Source organism: Phyllostomus hastatus, unplaced genomic scaffold (genome assembly GCF_019186645.2).
Source record: "Phyllostomus hastatus isolate PE091 unplaced genomic scaffold, TTU_PhHast_1.1 phas_scaffold_129, whole genome shotgun sequence".
NCBI lineage: Eukaryota > Metazoa > Chordata > Mammalia > Chiroptera > Phyllostomidae > Phyllostomus > Phyllostomus hastatus.
The window spans coordinates 22856237-22871740 of NW_025334009.1; the positions used below are offsets into that span (position 1 = coordinate 22856237).

A 15504-nucleotide genomic window follows, 5' to 3' on the forward strand; every position below is an offset into this window, starting at 1 on the left:
GATGAAGGATCCAGAAGGGGGGCTATCTGGATATTTGAGCAGAGGGGAAATTCTCCTGTTACCACAACTCCTTTCTTATCACTTAGACTTTTTATTTTATATTTATTGAAGTTTTAATCCCAAATTTATAACTGGTTTTAGGGCATCCTTTGTTTTAATAGTGAAAAATATCGTTTTATCTAGACAGAATGACCTGATTCCTCCTCAGAATCTCCCCCCATTCTAAAACCTTCTTAGTGACAGATAAAGGTCAGGAGTGTTGTAGTTAAAGGTCCTTCCCTGGAAGCTGCTGGGGCCTGTCCTTCAGCTGACGTACAGGGGCATCTCTCAGGCACAGACGCCACATCTGTAACCGCGTGTCTAGCTCTGCCATCATTTGGTTGCTGTTCTCTTTCAAAATAAAAATAGTTGCATTTAAAAATTTCTTAAATATAAGGTGTACGAATAATTTTAGTGAAATAATAGAGACTGTGAAACTAAAATCAAAATCATTTGTTTTCTGTTCAGAGATAAGCAATGTTTGTATCTGAGGCCTTGACATTCCAGATAATCCTTCCGTGGAGGGTGGGGGAGGGGCACCCATCCTTAAATAAAGAAGATACTTCCCTTTTTTTTGGTTGAACAGAATTCCATTGTTCAGATGTAACACTCATTGCCCCTTGGATGCCCTGTTCTTTCAGAGGCTACATGCTGCTCTTTCAGGCATGCTCCCCTATCGACCAGCCAGGGGTTGGAATTGTCAATCACCAGACACTCTCAGCCTGTGTACTTGTGACCATATAGATATTTTTTTTCTGAAACATGTATTGACATAATTTCATTGGGGAAATTTACCCTAGCTATTGTAAATGGGGAATTTATAATTTGTTTCTTTGAGTAAAGAAACCTGCTCAGGACTGCAACACAAATTCAACATATGAATAGTAAGACAACTGTTCTATCCTGACCACATCATTGAAAAAGTTGCTAAAGTCTCAGAGCCTCACGTTCATCTGTGACATTGATAATATCTGCATTTCTATACCTCGGTTTGTGAGAGAGATGACATAGTGAGTGTACCTTATAACTGCAAATGCCATGCAAATGCAAGGGTGTTATTAATTATTAAGACAATGCTTTAGTGTCTCAAATCTCCTGTTTTAAACTCCACTCTAAATGCCTTCATCTCCTAACTACAGGAACTCAAAAGGACCAAAAATTCTAACATTAAACTGCAGTGCCCCCTAGCCCAAGTAGGAGGTCAAGGCAGCTGATGAGTTTCACGAATAAGCTCCACCACAGATGGTTCTTCTGCCTGAGGGAAGGGCCATTAATTGGGCTTTTGGATGATTTCCATCTGTCCAAAAGGAAAAACACTTAAGTGTTTCTTCAATATTTTCCTGTGACATTATTTTTATTTTTAACTTTATACAAGGAGTAAAAAAGTAACTATTCTTTACTATTTAAATTTTCTTCCTCCAAATGGTTTTACATGAAGAATCTCATTTCTAAAACAACATCACCAAGACTCACTGTAATGTTTCTGATTTATACATGATTACCTATTCATATTCACCAAACTCTAACTCATTACAAGAGAGGCTACTGGTCACAGTGTTCCTTTCACGAAGAGGGAATTGAGGGGTGAGCTTTTTTGTAAGAATATGCAGCAAGCTGTTATTGCTAGGAACTTCAGCCCCCTAGTTCCAATAATATGCTTTAAATCCACCAACAGATATAGAATTGTTGAAGGAAAGACCCTTAGATATTTTAATAATAAAATGTAGAAATATTTGCTAACAGGGCTTATAAACACTCATATTAAAAATACATAGGTGGAAGAAGGTATAGGGGGAATAGATAGAGGCTAGATAGATAGGGTGATGGACAGAGGCTTGATTGGGGTGAACACACAATACAATGTACAGATGATGTGTTGTGGAATGGTACACTTGAAATCTGTATAATTTTGTTAACCAGTGTCCCCTCAATACATTCATAAAAAGGAAAAAATATATATCAATTGCTTCCTTTTATAGGCTACAGTTCTTTATCTTCATTTCTTCCTTTCATAAATTTTTGTAGAAATTTTTAAGTTTAAATGGTCCGGTAGGTAAGTTGGGTTGAAAAAGTGAGGAGTCCTTAGGAAACTGAACTTGCTCTGTGGGCTTATTTTCCATGCTGAGCATTTAAGTATTAATCAGCAAGCTTTCAGGGATTTCTTTCTAACATCCTTTTCTATGTAAGAGAAAAACTGCAATTCATTAGACCATTGGAGGAGCCAGAGGCTTTGCTAAGCTTTGCCTTTCTCGACTGTTCATCGCAAATTTAATGGGAGTGTGTGTGTGTGCGTTTTTCTATATTATACTGGTGATTAGACTGCATTTTGACACAATCTTGGTTGCCTTTCAGGTTAAATACCTCTTCCATTTAGGGGCCAAAGATCATTTCAGCTTCCGTGTCCTTTCTACTACCTACTAAGGGAGGCAGCAAATGTGATCCTGTGAAACTGGGAGGAGACTTTTATTACCAGTTATTTCTCTTTACATTTGTTTAATCCACCTAGCTCAGAATAATAGGAAATGAAAATAACTCTTCACCAACTTTGGCTCTCGAGGATTTGAGCACTCCTACGTGAAAACACCTATTTCCCTAGCAATGATCCCGTGAGTCTTTATTCCTCTTGGGTGTAAACATCACAAACAAGAAAACCTCCAGCCCATGGCAAAGAGAATGCAGGCACACGAGACAGCATTCCTCTACCCACTGCCTTTTTAACTTGGTAGGGGAGGCTAAATTTTGGCGAGGATGATGACATTCACGGGAGGGGCGGGATAAAAGTGTGTCTAATTACACGTTAATGGCAGACCTCCTCTTAGCCACGTCCCTTCCCTCACACCGGTGAATATCCCCTGTGTGCATCCAGAGACCCTTCTCTCTTTAAGAGCCTCCCGCTCCCCTCACTCCGCCCCCTCCGGGTCTCTGGGCTCGTCAAAGCTTCCCGAGAGCCATGGTTGGTCCAGGCCGGCCATCGGAGCACCTCATGGAGCCGCTGCTCACCACGGGTGGGGTGTGGCGGGGTGGGGGGGTCTGTTTGTAGTACTCTCAGTCCTGATGTCACAGGCGCGGCAAGGACATCGCAAGGAGGAGTCGGATTACAGTAAGGATGGGCAGTGCTGCAGGCAGCCGGAGCGCACGCTCCAGCCGCCCGCGATCGTAGCCCGGGAACCGCAGCCTGCGAGGCGCTCATCCCGCCGAGGACGCACGCTCGGCGCTCGCTGCTCTCCACGCCGGGGACGTTTCCTCCGCGACTGTAGCATGAAACGGCTCTGCTCTGCGTGTCAGCCTTGGGTGCGAGCTGATGCTGAAGACGCTGCGGTGGGGTTCCAGCTGTCCGATTAATGAGAAACATAATGTATTTTGGTGAGTGTTAACTCTGATGGTGTAATGCTGGGGCTGCCCAGCGCTTCATCGGTACAGGCAAGCCCTTAAAAAAAATCTTTAAACCACGAGATTATATTTACATTAAACCTGCCTCCAGTTGGCTCCTGGAGGACCAGGCTGGTGCAGCCTTAAAAGCTTCCTTTGTGCCACTGTTGTGGCTTTTTATTAGTCGTGGATGAGTTTGAGTTGGAAAAGAAGAGAGACAGGGGTGGGGGTGGATAAACTTTGCCTTGATTTGTCTGCATGAAGTTGGCTTTTTTAAGCTAAGTGAAGGAGAAATGGTGCGGCGTGGGAAGTCATGGGCTAACTTAATGGAATGTAAAACAAAGTTCCTATACTACTGATGCTGTGAAAGCTCAGTCTATATCAGTGTTTCATTAAGCATTTCTGGTTTTCCCTAAGTCTGAGGCAGAAAGGGGAACCACTCTTTGGTGTGCAGTGGTTACAGAGCTGAGAACACTCCTCCATACCATCCCCAGTTTTCCGTCTAGCTAGAGCAGCCTAGCACAAGATGCATATTATTTTAAACCTTCAGAGGTCTCGGAGCTGTTAAATCTTTGTGCTGAGTAGTGGGGCACCACGGTGGAAACCTCCCTTAGGTTTTCAGCTGAGCTGCCTGCATTGCCAGAAAACATGTTGAGGCTTATATCTGGGCTCTTAGTGGAGCACTGTAAGCAGGCGGGGAGCTGTACGTTTTCACTGTAACGCTGCAACTTACTGCTAGGGGAAAAAGGCAAAATCCCTTCACTACATAAGAAGCCACGGATTGGGGCTGAATATCCTTTCCTCCCTGAAGTTATGCTTTCCTTCTGTGAGTTCCATCCGGTGTCATCGTCTAAGAGCATCTATCTGATATTAAAAGGTTTGTGACAGCAACTGGAGAGGGACTAGGGAAGGATTCCAAGAGGCAAATGGTCTGGGTGATTTCTTGGTTAGCTTTAAATATGAAGTCTAGAGTCATTTTTCAGATTGAAGAAATATGTAGATAAATGTATTTGGGACAGCGTTAGTTTCTTGGGTATTTATTTCTGTGTGTACTGTTTGCTTTGCTTTGTTTTCTTGAGCCTTTGAAACATTTGTGAAAGTATGGAAAAAGCACAAGTTAAAAAAGCCGAATGCCTTTAGTTGTCTTGACAGCAGTGTGATCTCCCTATAATTTGTGTCTTATTAGAAAAGAGGTCTTAAAATAACTAAAATTGACTTGGAAAAGACAATCTTCATTTCATAGCCCAATTTAAGCAATGTCCAAAGTTAAACAACACCCTTTTCCAGGGGTTAACGATGGGGATATTTAGCTTGTTTATCGGCAATTATTAAAATAGCAAGTGATTATTGCTTATCACAAATCTCTTTTTGAGAAATGGAAAAGCTTGTGAAGATAATATGTTTTTTGGACAAAAGAAAATTTTGGAATCTGTAATGACATTTGAAGGGTGGAAAGTAGATTGTAATTTTACCTAAAGTTTTCAGCCTCTCGCAACAATTTCTTACGTGGCTGCGGTGAGGAGGTAGCATTCACTAGAGTGGTGGGATAGTCTATAAGCGCTGGTCAAAGCCCATCCCCGCTGTACTGAATTGTCATGTGTGTATGGGAGGGATGTTCATGGGGGTGGCTCATGTTATCAACTGTATGGTAGTCCAGCCGTCTTGTAAAGCAGGGTGATTCACAAGGCAGTTAGTTTCGCGGTGCAATGCAAGTTTTTAATAGTGCACATTGAAATGTGATGTCCTACTTCAAATGAAATGATATTCTTTTAAAGGCAAGACTAAAGTTGCCCTCTGTGTCGTGAGCATGGTTCAGTCGTGCCATCATTCCAGCATGAGAGATGTTTTTCTATTCCCGGAGGAAATCGTGTGGGCTCAGGAATGCCGTTTCTTTCAGGTTATGCTATGCAGCCCCTTGCTCAGGCATCCAGAACTCGGAGACCCCACCTGTCTCTAATAAAATGTATGGTACGAGAGTAAGGGCAAGAAGCAGTAAGCAACGCAACCCAGGCACGTGAAGATTTAACAGCATTCTAGTGTTTGCACATCCCCAAGACCATGCCAATATGTACAGATATGTGTGTACTTATGCGTTTATTTATGTGTGTGTCCAGAATTTTCACTGTTTCAGGTAATTTTTCAGAACCATGCTTTTACTTTGCCTATTACTTTCCCTTCATTTTTGAACTGCAAGTGATTTATCAAGTCAGGGAGAACAGGGACAAAAGGAAAGCCAGGCTGCCTTTTTGGGCTGTTCTGGTGCTTTGTGAGAATGGGGTAGAGGAGTCAGAATTCTTTTATTTGTGTCCTGAGCAGGGAGTGATGAAGAGTGTGATGATACTATAATATGTGATGAATGGAGGGATATTTACTTCGCTTATAAATAATCCAGTTTGTCCATGTTGCACCACCCCCCCCTGCCCCCCAAATGTAACCGAAGAGTCATTGCCTGAACAGGCTGGCCCAGCCTCTCTGCCTCTCCGTGCGCCTTCTCACCCTAGGGACTGGACAGTTGGACCCTGTCCTTGCTCAGTGGGAGTCAACTGTTTGCAGGGAAGTTGGTGGAATAGGTAATATTTCCAGTTCTCAAGAATAGCTCATGTTTTGAGTGTGCTGTCTCAGACTCACATGACTAATGGACTCTTTTAATGGCGTAAGCCTCACTCTTATCTCCTATTGAGAATTCAATGCAGTGTTTTCGATAATTGTTCATTCGTACTTACTGTGCAGTGATTTAGGAGTTTGCTATTCAGTCACCCTGGATACTTTTGTTACTTCTTCTATTGATCTTGCATTCATTACTTAGAGTTAAAAATAAGGTTCATGTGAGAGAAAGAAGGAAGGAAAATCCCAGTCAGCAGCAAACTGATTGGGATTTACTGTAAATGCAAGGGAGAGTAATATATGCTCATGAAGTTATCCTCTCCACCCCCATAAATATTTTACATAGTTAAAAATTACATGTGCCAAGGATGACTAGCCATTAAAGATTTATCCAGGCATAAAAGCAAAGCAGTTGGGAGACTTCTCCCCAGATGAGGGAAGAATGGCCGTGGGTGGTTGTCAGTACAACAGACAGGAGCTGCCGGGTTACAGTTTGGTTCACAGGAGCGTGCTGGTATGAAGGGCAGGTGCTTTGCTTGAGTGCAGCCTGGGTATTTCTCAGAGCTTGGCAGAAGGTTGTGCCCGGGTACTGTCTCCAGCTCTAAGCACCTTCTGTCTCAATCATCTCCCCCTTTGCATCTGGCCCAGCACTTTTCTCCACTGCTGGAGCCGTGAGTGGTGGCCACTGGTCATGTCAACCTCAGAAACTGTGTGTGATTGGCCAGAGAGGTGCCATGTCCCAGCCCTCTGCCATCAGGAGAGAACATGGGAGGCTGATTGCTCTGAGTAAGTTCTTGGTGGCTAAAATTCAGGGCATTATCAGACCCTGAGTCAACCATATGAAGAAAGAAATGATAGGCCTTAAACAAATGAGCAGATCCGAGATACAAATATTAGAGCTCACACTGAATGCTCCTATTAATGGCATATTGATTAAACCTGGAGAAAAGGGTGGGCAGAATTTAGAAGGTGTGAGTGAGCCCGTCAAGTTCAGCTTGGTGTTAATTGTGGATTCTCTGTCTTCCTTAAAATGCCTAAGAAAAATAGGAAAATAGGAAAAATACTTAGTAGTGTGCCTATCGTAACAAGAAATACTTAATTGAGGAGGCATTTAATACAACAGCTAGGACAAATTTAGTAGGACAATTCTGGACCAGAAACCTATTCCCCTGCCTATAATAAGCATGCCTGTATGTTGTTATAAGAAGGACTTTTGTTTTTCCCTTGGGTTGTTTGGAACATTCTTAAGTCAGCATTTACACTTTTGGTTTTGGCTGGACCATCAAGTTTCACCTCTAAAGCGGTGTGTTAGAAAAACAGGTAAGCGGCAAGGTTATGAGGAAGGAAACGAGCAGAAATCAGCAGGCGGTAGAGGAGAACATTCTTATTTCTTGGTGTTTTCAGTGGAAACATTTCACTTGTCTTAATTAGTACGTACTGACTGACCTGTTATGGGGAATTAGGCCCACTGGAGTCTTCTAAACACTCTGGAGGTGTTTCTATCTTCCTGAGGCTGACCCGGGGACAGAATAATTCAGGAAGAAACATTTTAGTCCAGATTCCCCTGTTTTAAAGTTTGAAGTTATTGCCATGATGTTTTATTACAAATGATTCTAAACAACATACAATAAATTACTATATAACAGGTGTGGAGAATGTGACAGGTGAATACTGTCAGAAAGGAAACTATTCAGGAACCCGAAATCAAAAAGTATTTCAAAAACCGTAAAGATTCCTCCCTTAAGACCATTCTCCGTTAAACTTATATGAAGTTCTTATTTTAAGGAACCAAATTCTAAGTTCATCACTAAGCCAATAATATGGATTCCTTATTAATTCACATCCTTAAATTTTGAGCTAAACTTTTCCTGTTTTTTTTTCTTTAAAGAGCCTTCTTAGTTGCTTTAATTATATGGAAATGAGATAGGTTTATTTAAGGAATAAGTTCCAAAATTCATGAGATAATGACAACTTGCGAACTTACCCTTTTGTGGGTGGTATAATTGTTCCAAAAAACAAATGAAAAAATCAAATTAGTGGTTTCTGATTCCCATTCCAGAAGCTGTGGTCACAGCTGCTTTTGACCGAACCTCCCTGGATGAGACGTGTTGGCCTGCGTGTGTGTTTAACACTGGATTGTTGAGTGGTACCTTGCTGTATAAATCCTCAACTGTTATTCCTCATTCACTTCTTTTGTATATTCCTAAATCTTTTCACATCATATGAAAGGTAAAACATTAAGTATTGAGTTAATAAGAGGGAAATTAAACTATTTTTTGAGCACAGCTGGCTTTTAAGTTTAACAACCATTACATACTTTAGAGGTTTTTAAAATCACGTCGTAAGAATAATTTTCAAGGCTTTACCTGCTTAAGAAAGGGTGATGTTTGTATGAGTGGAAACCTATTTCTATTTTGACCTTAAGAAAAAGATGTTTCCATTTGTTTTACACTATGAAAACATGTCAAAAAACAACAAAGGTCATAGTCACTGCCCTCTCTCTCTTTCTTTCAAGAAGCCATTACATATCATTTCCCACAAAGATTAGTTTTGCAACAGAATTTCACACATGATTGGTGGCATTAAGAGAAAATACAGCATAAGAAGTGGCTAGAAATATCAAAGCTTAAAGTGGTTGAGATCATGCTTGAACCAAATTGCTAGGGTTGAAAATAGGAAGACGCTTTGCTCTGTTGCAGCGTTGAAATCGTTATGAAGCAGCTGGAAGTCGGTCTTCATTGAATGTGAACTCCAGGTTTGCACTGCCTTTAAAATTTGAAGGTATTACCATGAAACTCTCTCTCTGTTCCAAAGCCTGAAATGCATATGAGTCTCCACTGGAGCACTGAGTGGAATTCACTGAACCTCTTCTCCTTATCAACCTTTTAGTTTTCTCTTTTTTCGCCCACTTGCAATATCACATTTCTGTAAGTCGGGAGGAAAGCAAAAAGTAACCTGGCCAAGGTCAGGAGGGAAGTCAGCCTCAGTGTCACGACTGGTGCTCCGAAGACAGGCTGTCTGACCCAAAGCACCACTGTACTTGGTGGGAGATGGGGGCCATGGGTGGGATGGGGTTGGTCCGCCCAGATCTTTAATGCGTGAATGTGTTTAGTTTGTGTCCTCAGCTGCCTGCTCAGCTCAGCGCCAGGCACATAGGCACGGAGAAATAGGCACTGAATGTATACGACAGAAGGCTTTTGGAGGTCAGTGAGCAGGGGTTTCCACTTCTTCAGCAGACCCTTTAAGGCTGATGTTCCCTATGAAAGCTGGGTTTTGTGTGCTGATAAGGGATATACTCCTCCTGCTCCTGAAACCAGCTCTGCTTTTTTAACCTGTAAAAGTAAGGACTAGTTGCTTAGAAATTAGATCTTACTATAAATGTAAGGAATTTCACAATAGCGAAAACTATTTCACATTAGTTTTCTACTTCCATTTACTTTCTTCTTCACAGGACTCCTCACAGGGACACATCTACGAGAATATTAAGACCAATGTACATAAATGTCTGAAGAATACCTAAAGTCATCATATAAAATGGTAGAATCATACCTTGTATCTATTCACCTAGTCATAACTTCAGTTTTCAGCATCATGTGGTTTCAGTGACATTACTTCAGGCTGGGACAGGCAGGAAAACCGCTTGTGTGTAAATACCTGAAAATGCCCAGGAAGGCCACCAATTTCAAAGACTGCCATTTGTTAAGGCTGAAAAAAAAAGTGGAGATAATTTTGACACTATTTGCAATGCTTTTGTAAAATTGTTCTTCACACTTAACCTTTTTCATATTCATGCTTTTGGCTGATGAGGGAAAGTACTTGTGGCAGATTGCTCTGAGGATAAAGATGCAATAATGAATGTAAACGTACTTTAATAAACATGATCCTTTACACTTTTATAGCAATTTGTATTTTTTTCAAAATGCTTCAACATTCTGCTTTTTTTATTCTCAAAATGACCCATTGCAGGTGGTAGACAAAATATAATTATTCCTATTTTTAGATGAGGAATCTGAGCCTCAGATGACTAAAACAACTTTCTCAAGGTCACACAGCTAGTCAGTGTTAAGGCCGGGACTCTAATTCCGTACCTCCGAGGCTTACTTCAGTGCTCTTTACTCTTTACAGCAGAGCACAGGGGGATACTCAATGAAGGGGAGATTATCTGCAATCACAATGCTAGAAAAGTATTCTAGATAATAGGTAAATAAATGAATACAAATGATTAGGAACCAAGTTGTGTTTGTGTTTGACTGTGGAGTTCTCATCGATCAGAAGTCCGAACATAATTCATACTCTTATTCATTCTGCCTTGTCTTTTTACATCAAAAAGTTAATAATAATCAGAAGGAATACTAATTAGAAGGCACGAAGCTGCCTCAAGCAGGACCTAGGCTTTCTCTGCTGCCTCAGTTTGTCAAAGGCAGTGTCAGATATTAAAGCTTGTACTAATCATATGTTGTATTTTCCTGCTGTCTCACTATTTAACTCAATGCTTGTAAAAAAACAACAAAATAAATAACTAACCTAAGTCATTTGTGCTACAAACGCTGATATCTGCAGTAGTACCCACTCCAGTATTTTTTCAAGACAGAGTCCCAGGCTGGTCTTTATTCCATGACTGATGGAGAGGAAGAAATGGCCTACATTAGAAGTTTAGCTATTCCACTTACTGGCTTTGTACCTTTGGGCAAGCCACCACATATTTTTGATATCCAGATTTTTCTTTTCTTTTTTTTTTTGTAAAAGGAGAATAATGATAATACGTTTCCCACGGTTCTATTTTGAGGACCAAACTATACAAGCCATATAAAAGTGCCAAGCCTCAGGAAGTACATGTTGAGCCATCAGTAAAATTTGATTCTTTTTTGCTCATTCCCTTTATATCCAACCCAATATACAAATGTATAAAAGTTGAAAAACAAGTGGTTATTTCTGTTGGGGCATCCAGAAAACAGGAACCATGCCAACTAATTCACAAAGAATGACTTCAATACAGATGATTTACTGTATGGGTGATGGAAGAGCTTTGCAGCTACGTGAAGGATGGTGAGGCAACCAGAGATTAGCAGTAGCAAGAATCTGGTAGTTAAAAGATGGATAAACAGATGTCGTCCTGGAGGCCAGGGCCCAGGGCCTTGTGGGAGGAGCTAGAATCCTGGTAGGACTAACACAGATGGGAGGAAGGAATGATTCAGCCTTAAGCATAGAGGCAGAGAAATACAATGGCTTCTTCCTTTTACCACCCACCCTCCAATGAACTGCTTCCTGCCCTCATGCATGGACCATGCCCATGGCCAACTGACAAGGCAGCCTGGGCAACTCAGCTCTAGGGCCGTCTGGCGGAAGTTCAGGAAACAGATCAGCAGGCAAACTGGCCAAGGATCTGCAAGGAGATTATATGCCTGATTTATGTAGCGCTCTACATAAGACAGTGTCTCTGCTAAAACATCTCAATTTATTAGACAGGGGTTTGCTTTGGGGGAGACAGAGTAAGAGGGAAGGGAGTATATGGCTAAAGAGCTTTCAGCAACGCCTCACCAGTCTTCCCAGTTCAAGTATATACTCTGTCACTTTCTGGTAGTGTGACATTGGACACATGAGTGACTCTCTGTGTCAACTATTCCCTTTAGACAATGGGCTAAAAAGTCTGCCTGACAGCAAGGGGCAATGAGAAGTTGAATGCGAGCTTTATAATCTGCAAAGCACTATATGAAAGGGCCTTGTTATTTGGACGTGAAAAATCCAAGTGATTTAGAGGAGTGGATTTTGAAAAAATATAATGGCAATTTGGAAATAATATGTTCAGCTATTCAGCTTAGCATTCCAGCAGAAATTTCTAATGCACTGAGGAGAGAGCATTCGGTACTTCCTCCAATAGCCCCTTGTATCATGGGGTTAGATGTACTTTTGAGGCCACTTCTAATCTGTTCTTTGTCATTGTTCTATACCAAAGGGAAACTGCAGAAGCAGAGACTCTGGAGAGAAAGCCTCCACAAAGATTCCATGCTCCATATTCCTTCTGTTCCAAGACTCTAACAGGGACAGACACCTTGAAAGCTGTGGGAGTTTATTAATAGTTGTTTGCAAGGAAAGAGGGATTTGGTATTGATTTTTATCTATCCTTCCTTGTGTTGCTAGACTTTTAAGCACTGATTTCTTTGGCTGACTGGCCTGCCTATTAAAAAAAATTAAGACAAAACATTCTGCCCTTTCTGTACGGAGTGATTAGCATCCCTCTCAAAGCCTGCTGGTAAAGCTCTGCGACGGTTCATAACTTATGGTGCCCTCGTTTTGAGGCAGTGCCGCGGTAACTGCTGGGGAGCATTGCCCTCACCGAGTACAATATGGAAGGTGCTGATTACCACCAGGTGTTTTAATTAGCTGCCCCGAGGAATGGCAGGCTATAACTTAGAGGACTATGGGGATTTTTAAGAGTCACATTTTAAGGCAGCTTTATCCGTTAAAAGGTGCATTAGAATTAGATTGTTTTCTTTTTTCTTTCCTTTGAAAAAGTATGTTGTGTAAGATCCTAAACACTGATTCTGATAAATAACTTCTTTTTTTGGCATTGTTGTCTGCTTTTTCCTCCCGTTAACATGTTTAATCAGTAAGACAATTAGAGTGTGAAGCTGAAGGCATGGCCTGTATGGATTTCTTAGTGTCCTTAGAGAATTCTTCTACTCTGGTTGGCGGAAGCAGTCCTGGTGCTGACAGGTGATGTGGTCACCACTGACAGAGAAGGGGAACTTAACAAAGTCTGAACGCCTGCCTTGTGCCAGGTGCATTGGCACCTTACCACCATCCTTAAGAGGCCTTTCTGTGGGTCTAAATCCTGGCCACACAAAGGAATCCCCTGGGGAACTTGGAAATGATGCTATTGTCAAGGCCGCTCCATAAACTGATTGAATTAATGTCTCTGGGGTTGGAGCCCAGGCATCTGCATTTTCTTTTACAATGCATCAGCTTTGATTCTGAAGAATGGCCAAAATGGAGAACCCTAAAGATGGGTCATGTAACTACTTCACAAAGTGCATCCTAAATGCTCTAGGGTTCCCGGCTCATCCCCCGGTCACCCAGGCAGCAGGATTAGGATTCGCACCCAGGTCAGTCTGAATTTAAAGCTTGTGTTCTTTCCTCCCCAACACACTCTCTCCTCTTAGGGCAATCTGTCCCTGGCATGAAGTCTGGGCCTGATTACAAGCTGCCTTGTGCTGGCCCCCAGCTTTCCAGAGTTGAAGTCCCTAGCTGTGGCCTCCCCTCCCCTGCACTTGGGATCCTTCATAGAGTTGGCACCAAAAAGACGTTAATGCTAGTTGATTCAGGATCACAGTGATATGGTTCTGGAAAGGAGTTTAGAATCTTTCACAAAATTTAGCGTTGGTACAAGTCACCCAAGAATCATATTCAAATGCAAGTCTTGATTCAGTAAGTCTCAGGTGTGGCCTGGAACTCTGCCTTTGGAACAGCTCCCAGGTGGTATTAGTGCTGCTGGCCTGCTGACCACACTTTAAGTAGTAAGGCTTTAGACTCTTACTATGCACCTGCATGCATCCCAGGATGGCTATGAATGCGGCCCAACACAAAATTGCAAATTTACTTAAAACATTATGAGATTTTTCTGTGATGACGTTTCACAGTGTATTTAATGTGTAGCTCAAGACAACTCTTCTTCTTTCAGTGTGGCCCACAGATCCCAAAAGGTTGGACCCACCTGCTTTAGAGATTGCTTAGCCGAGTTCTGCTTCCTGCTTTCTGTAGGTAGGGGATAGCAGGTCCAAGTGTCCAATGTAAATTGCTCTGTTTATATTCTGCATCACTCTGAATGGTCTGTGGTTAGAGTTCTACTTAGGGTGACCAACTACCCCTTTTTGCCTGAGACCAAAGGGGTTCCCAGGACACGGGACTTTTGGTGCTGAATTGAAGGAAGTCTCATGCAGCCTGGGATGAACTGGAACCCTAGTTTCAATAGATCAAGTCTGAATCCTAGGTTCAACATTCAAGACCAAGTTCCCCATGGAGAGCTTGGGCAGGTAACTTGATTTCTTTGAGCCGTGGTTTCCCTACCTATGAAGCAGGAATAATAAATGCAATTTCCTAGGATAATTGCAGTGATTAAGTTGATGGCATATACAAAGCATTCAACATGCTGTCACAACGTTCTTTCACACTTAATGTTGGCAGTGGCTATTGCCACAAATTTATAGACCTGACTCTGCATTCTTCTTCATGACGGAAAAGAAGAAATACCCCAAAGATCAAGTGTAAGTGCTCATGGATCATCTTTATTGCAGCATCACTGTACAGAGACAGCAGCTTGTAAATCACCTCCTGCCCTGAGATATGATGGGAGAGCCGGGGTGAACTCATTCTTGGTTCACCGAACAGTTTGCCTAACCCGAATGTCAATACTAATGGTTTTTGTTTGCTGTTTAGGGAAAGAAAGGCCTGGCTAAGGCTTAGCCACCTTGGGACATTTTGAACTGACCCCTCATGTTCCTGTCGACCTTGTTTATCCATTAGTGTTTCTCTGAGCTCTGTAACAACTTATGAGGGCAGCTGTAGCTAATGACTGTGCCTTCCATCTCCTACCTGCCATTGCGTTAACGGTCGATATCCTTAAAACAACATGCACAGGAATAGACAAGGTAGCACCTACACTGAAGCTTCCACTAAATGCTTACGAATGGGGAAACAGAAGGCTTTTTAACTCACATACTTCCTAGCACGGAGCCTGGCGCATGGGCACTGGCATCATAAGTGTTTATTGAGTATAGTGCCCGGCTGTGGGCATCTCTCTGATGAACTTCCAGTAGAGACCTGAAATTCCACTTCCTCATGCTCAGTTGGCTGGTGTTGAATGAATGAAGCTGGCTTTGCCAGTCCTTACCTAGCAAAGCCAATTCACCCACCTTTTGTCAAAGGCCACCCACTCATCAGGGCCTTTCGTCTGCCAAATATGTGACTTGATTGTATGAAGCAAAGTGCATCTTTTGTGTTTTTACTATGACTAGTAAGTAAGGCTGCTGTGGGCAGCTGATTTTTCCACAGTAGGTGTTACTGGGCCTGAATTGCTGCTGACTAGGCAGTTTTGACAAGAAAGCAAATGAACAATAAAGCGGAGCTCCTCATGCTTTTCTTGAACATAAAATGCAGTAGCAGAGAGGGCCCAACACAGTTGCATTTTCACTGGTGATGTCCATTTTAGTGGCAAAATTGGGGGGTTTTCGTCTCTTCCCATCTCTGATTGCTGTTTTCATAGCCTATGCCATCCACCATTAAACATATGAAGTCAGAGTCTCTATTTCATAGACAGGAAAATGGAGGCCCCGTAAATGCGTGTACTATCTGGCTAGTACCAACACTCGGACTGAAAACCAAGTCTTGATCTAGTGCTGTAAATTTGGATATATTGCCCCTTGAGCCTCAGCTTCCAAATCAATAAATTGAGATAATGGGAACTCATCCTACCTCTCAAGGCAGAGCTATGACTAC

General features: G+C 42.1%; 1 protein-coding gene across 2 annotated transcripts in view; it reads left to right on the top strand.

Moving 5' to 3' along the window:
* The window catches only part of ZNF385D (zinc finger protein 385D), a 749898-nt gene that overhangs the window by 465233 nt on the left and 269161 nt on the right, over window positions 1-15504 (top strand). The window contains exon 1 of one of the 2 annotated variants that reach the window (XM_045857167.1): window positions 3125-3402. The exons of the other annotated variant lie outside the window; for it this stretch is intronic. Coding sequence (XP_045713123.1) covers window positions 3381-3402 — 22 coding nt within the window. The 5' untranslated portion in view covers window positions 3125-3380. Of the gene's footprint in view, window positions 1-3124; window positions 3403-15504 lie in introns of those variants that run through there. 2 annotated transcript variants of the gene reach the window in all.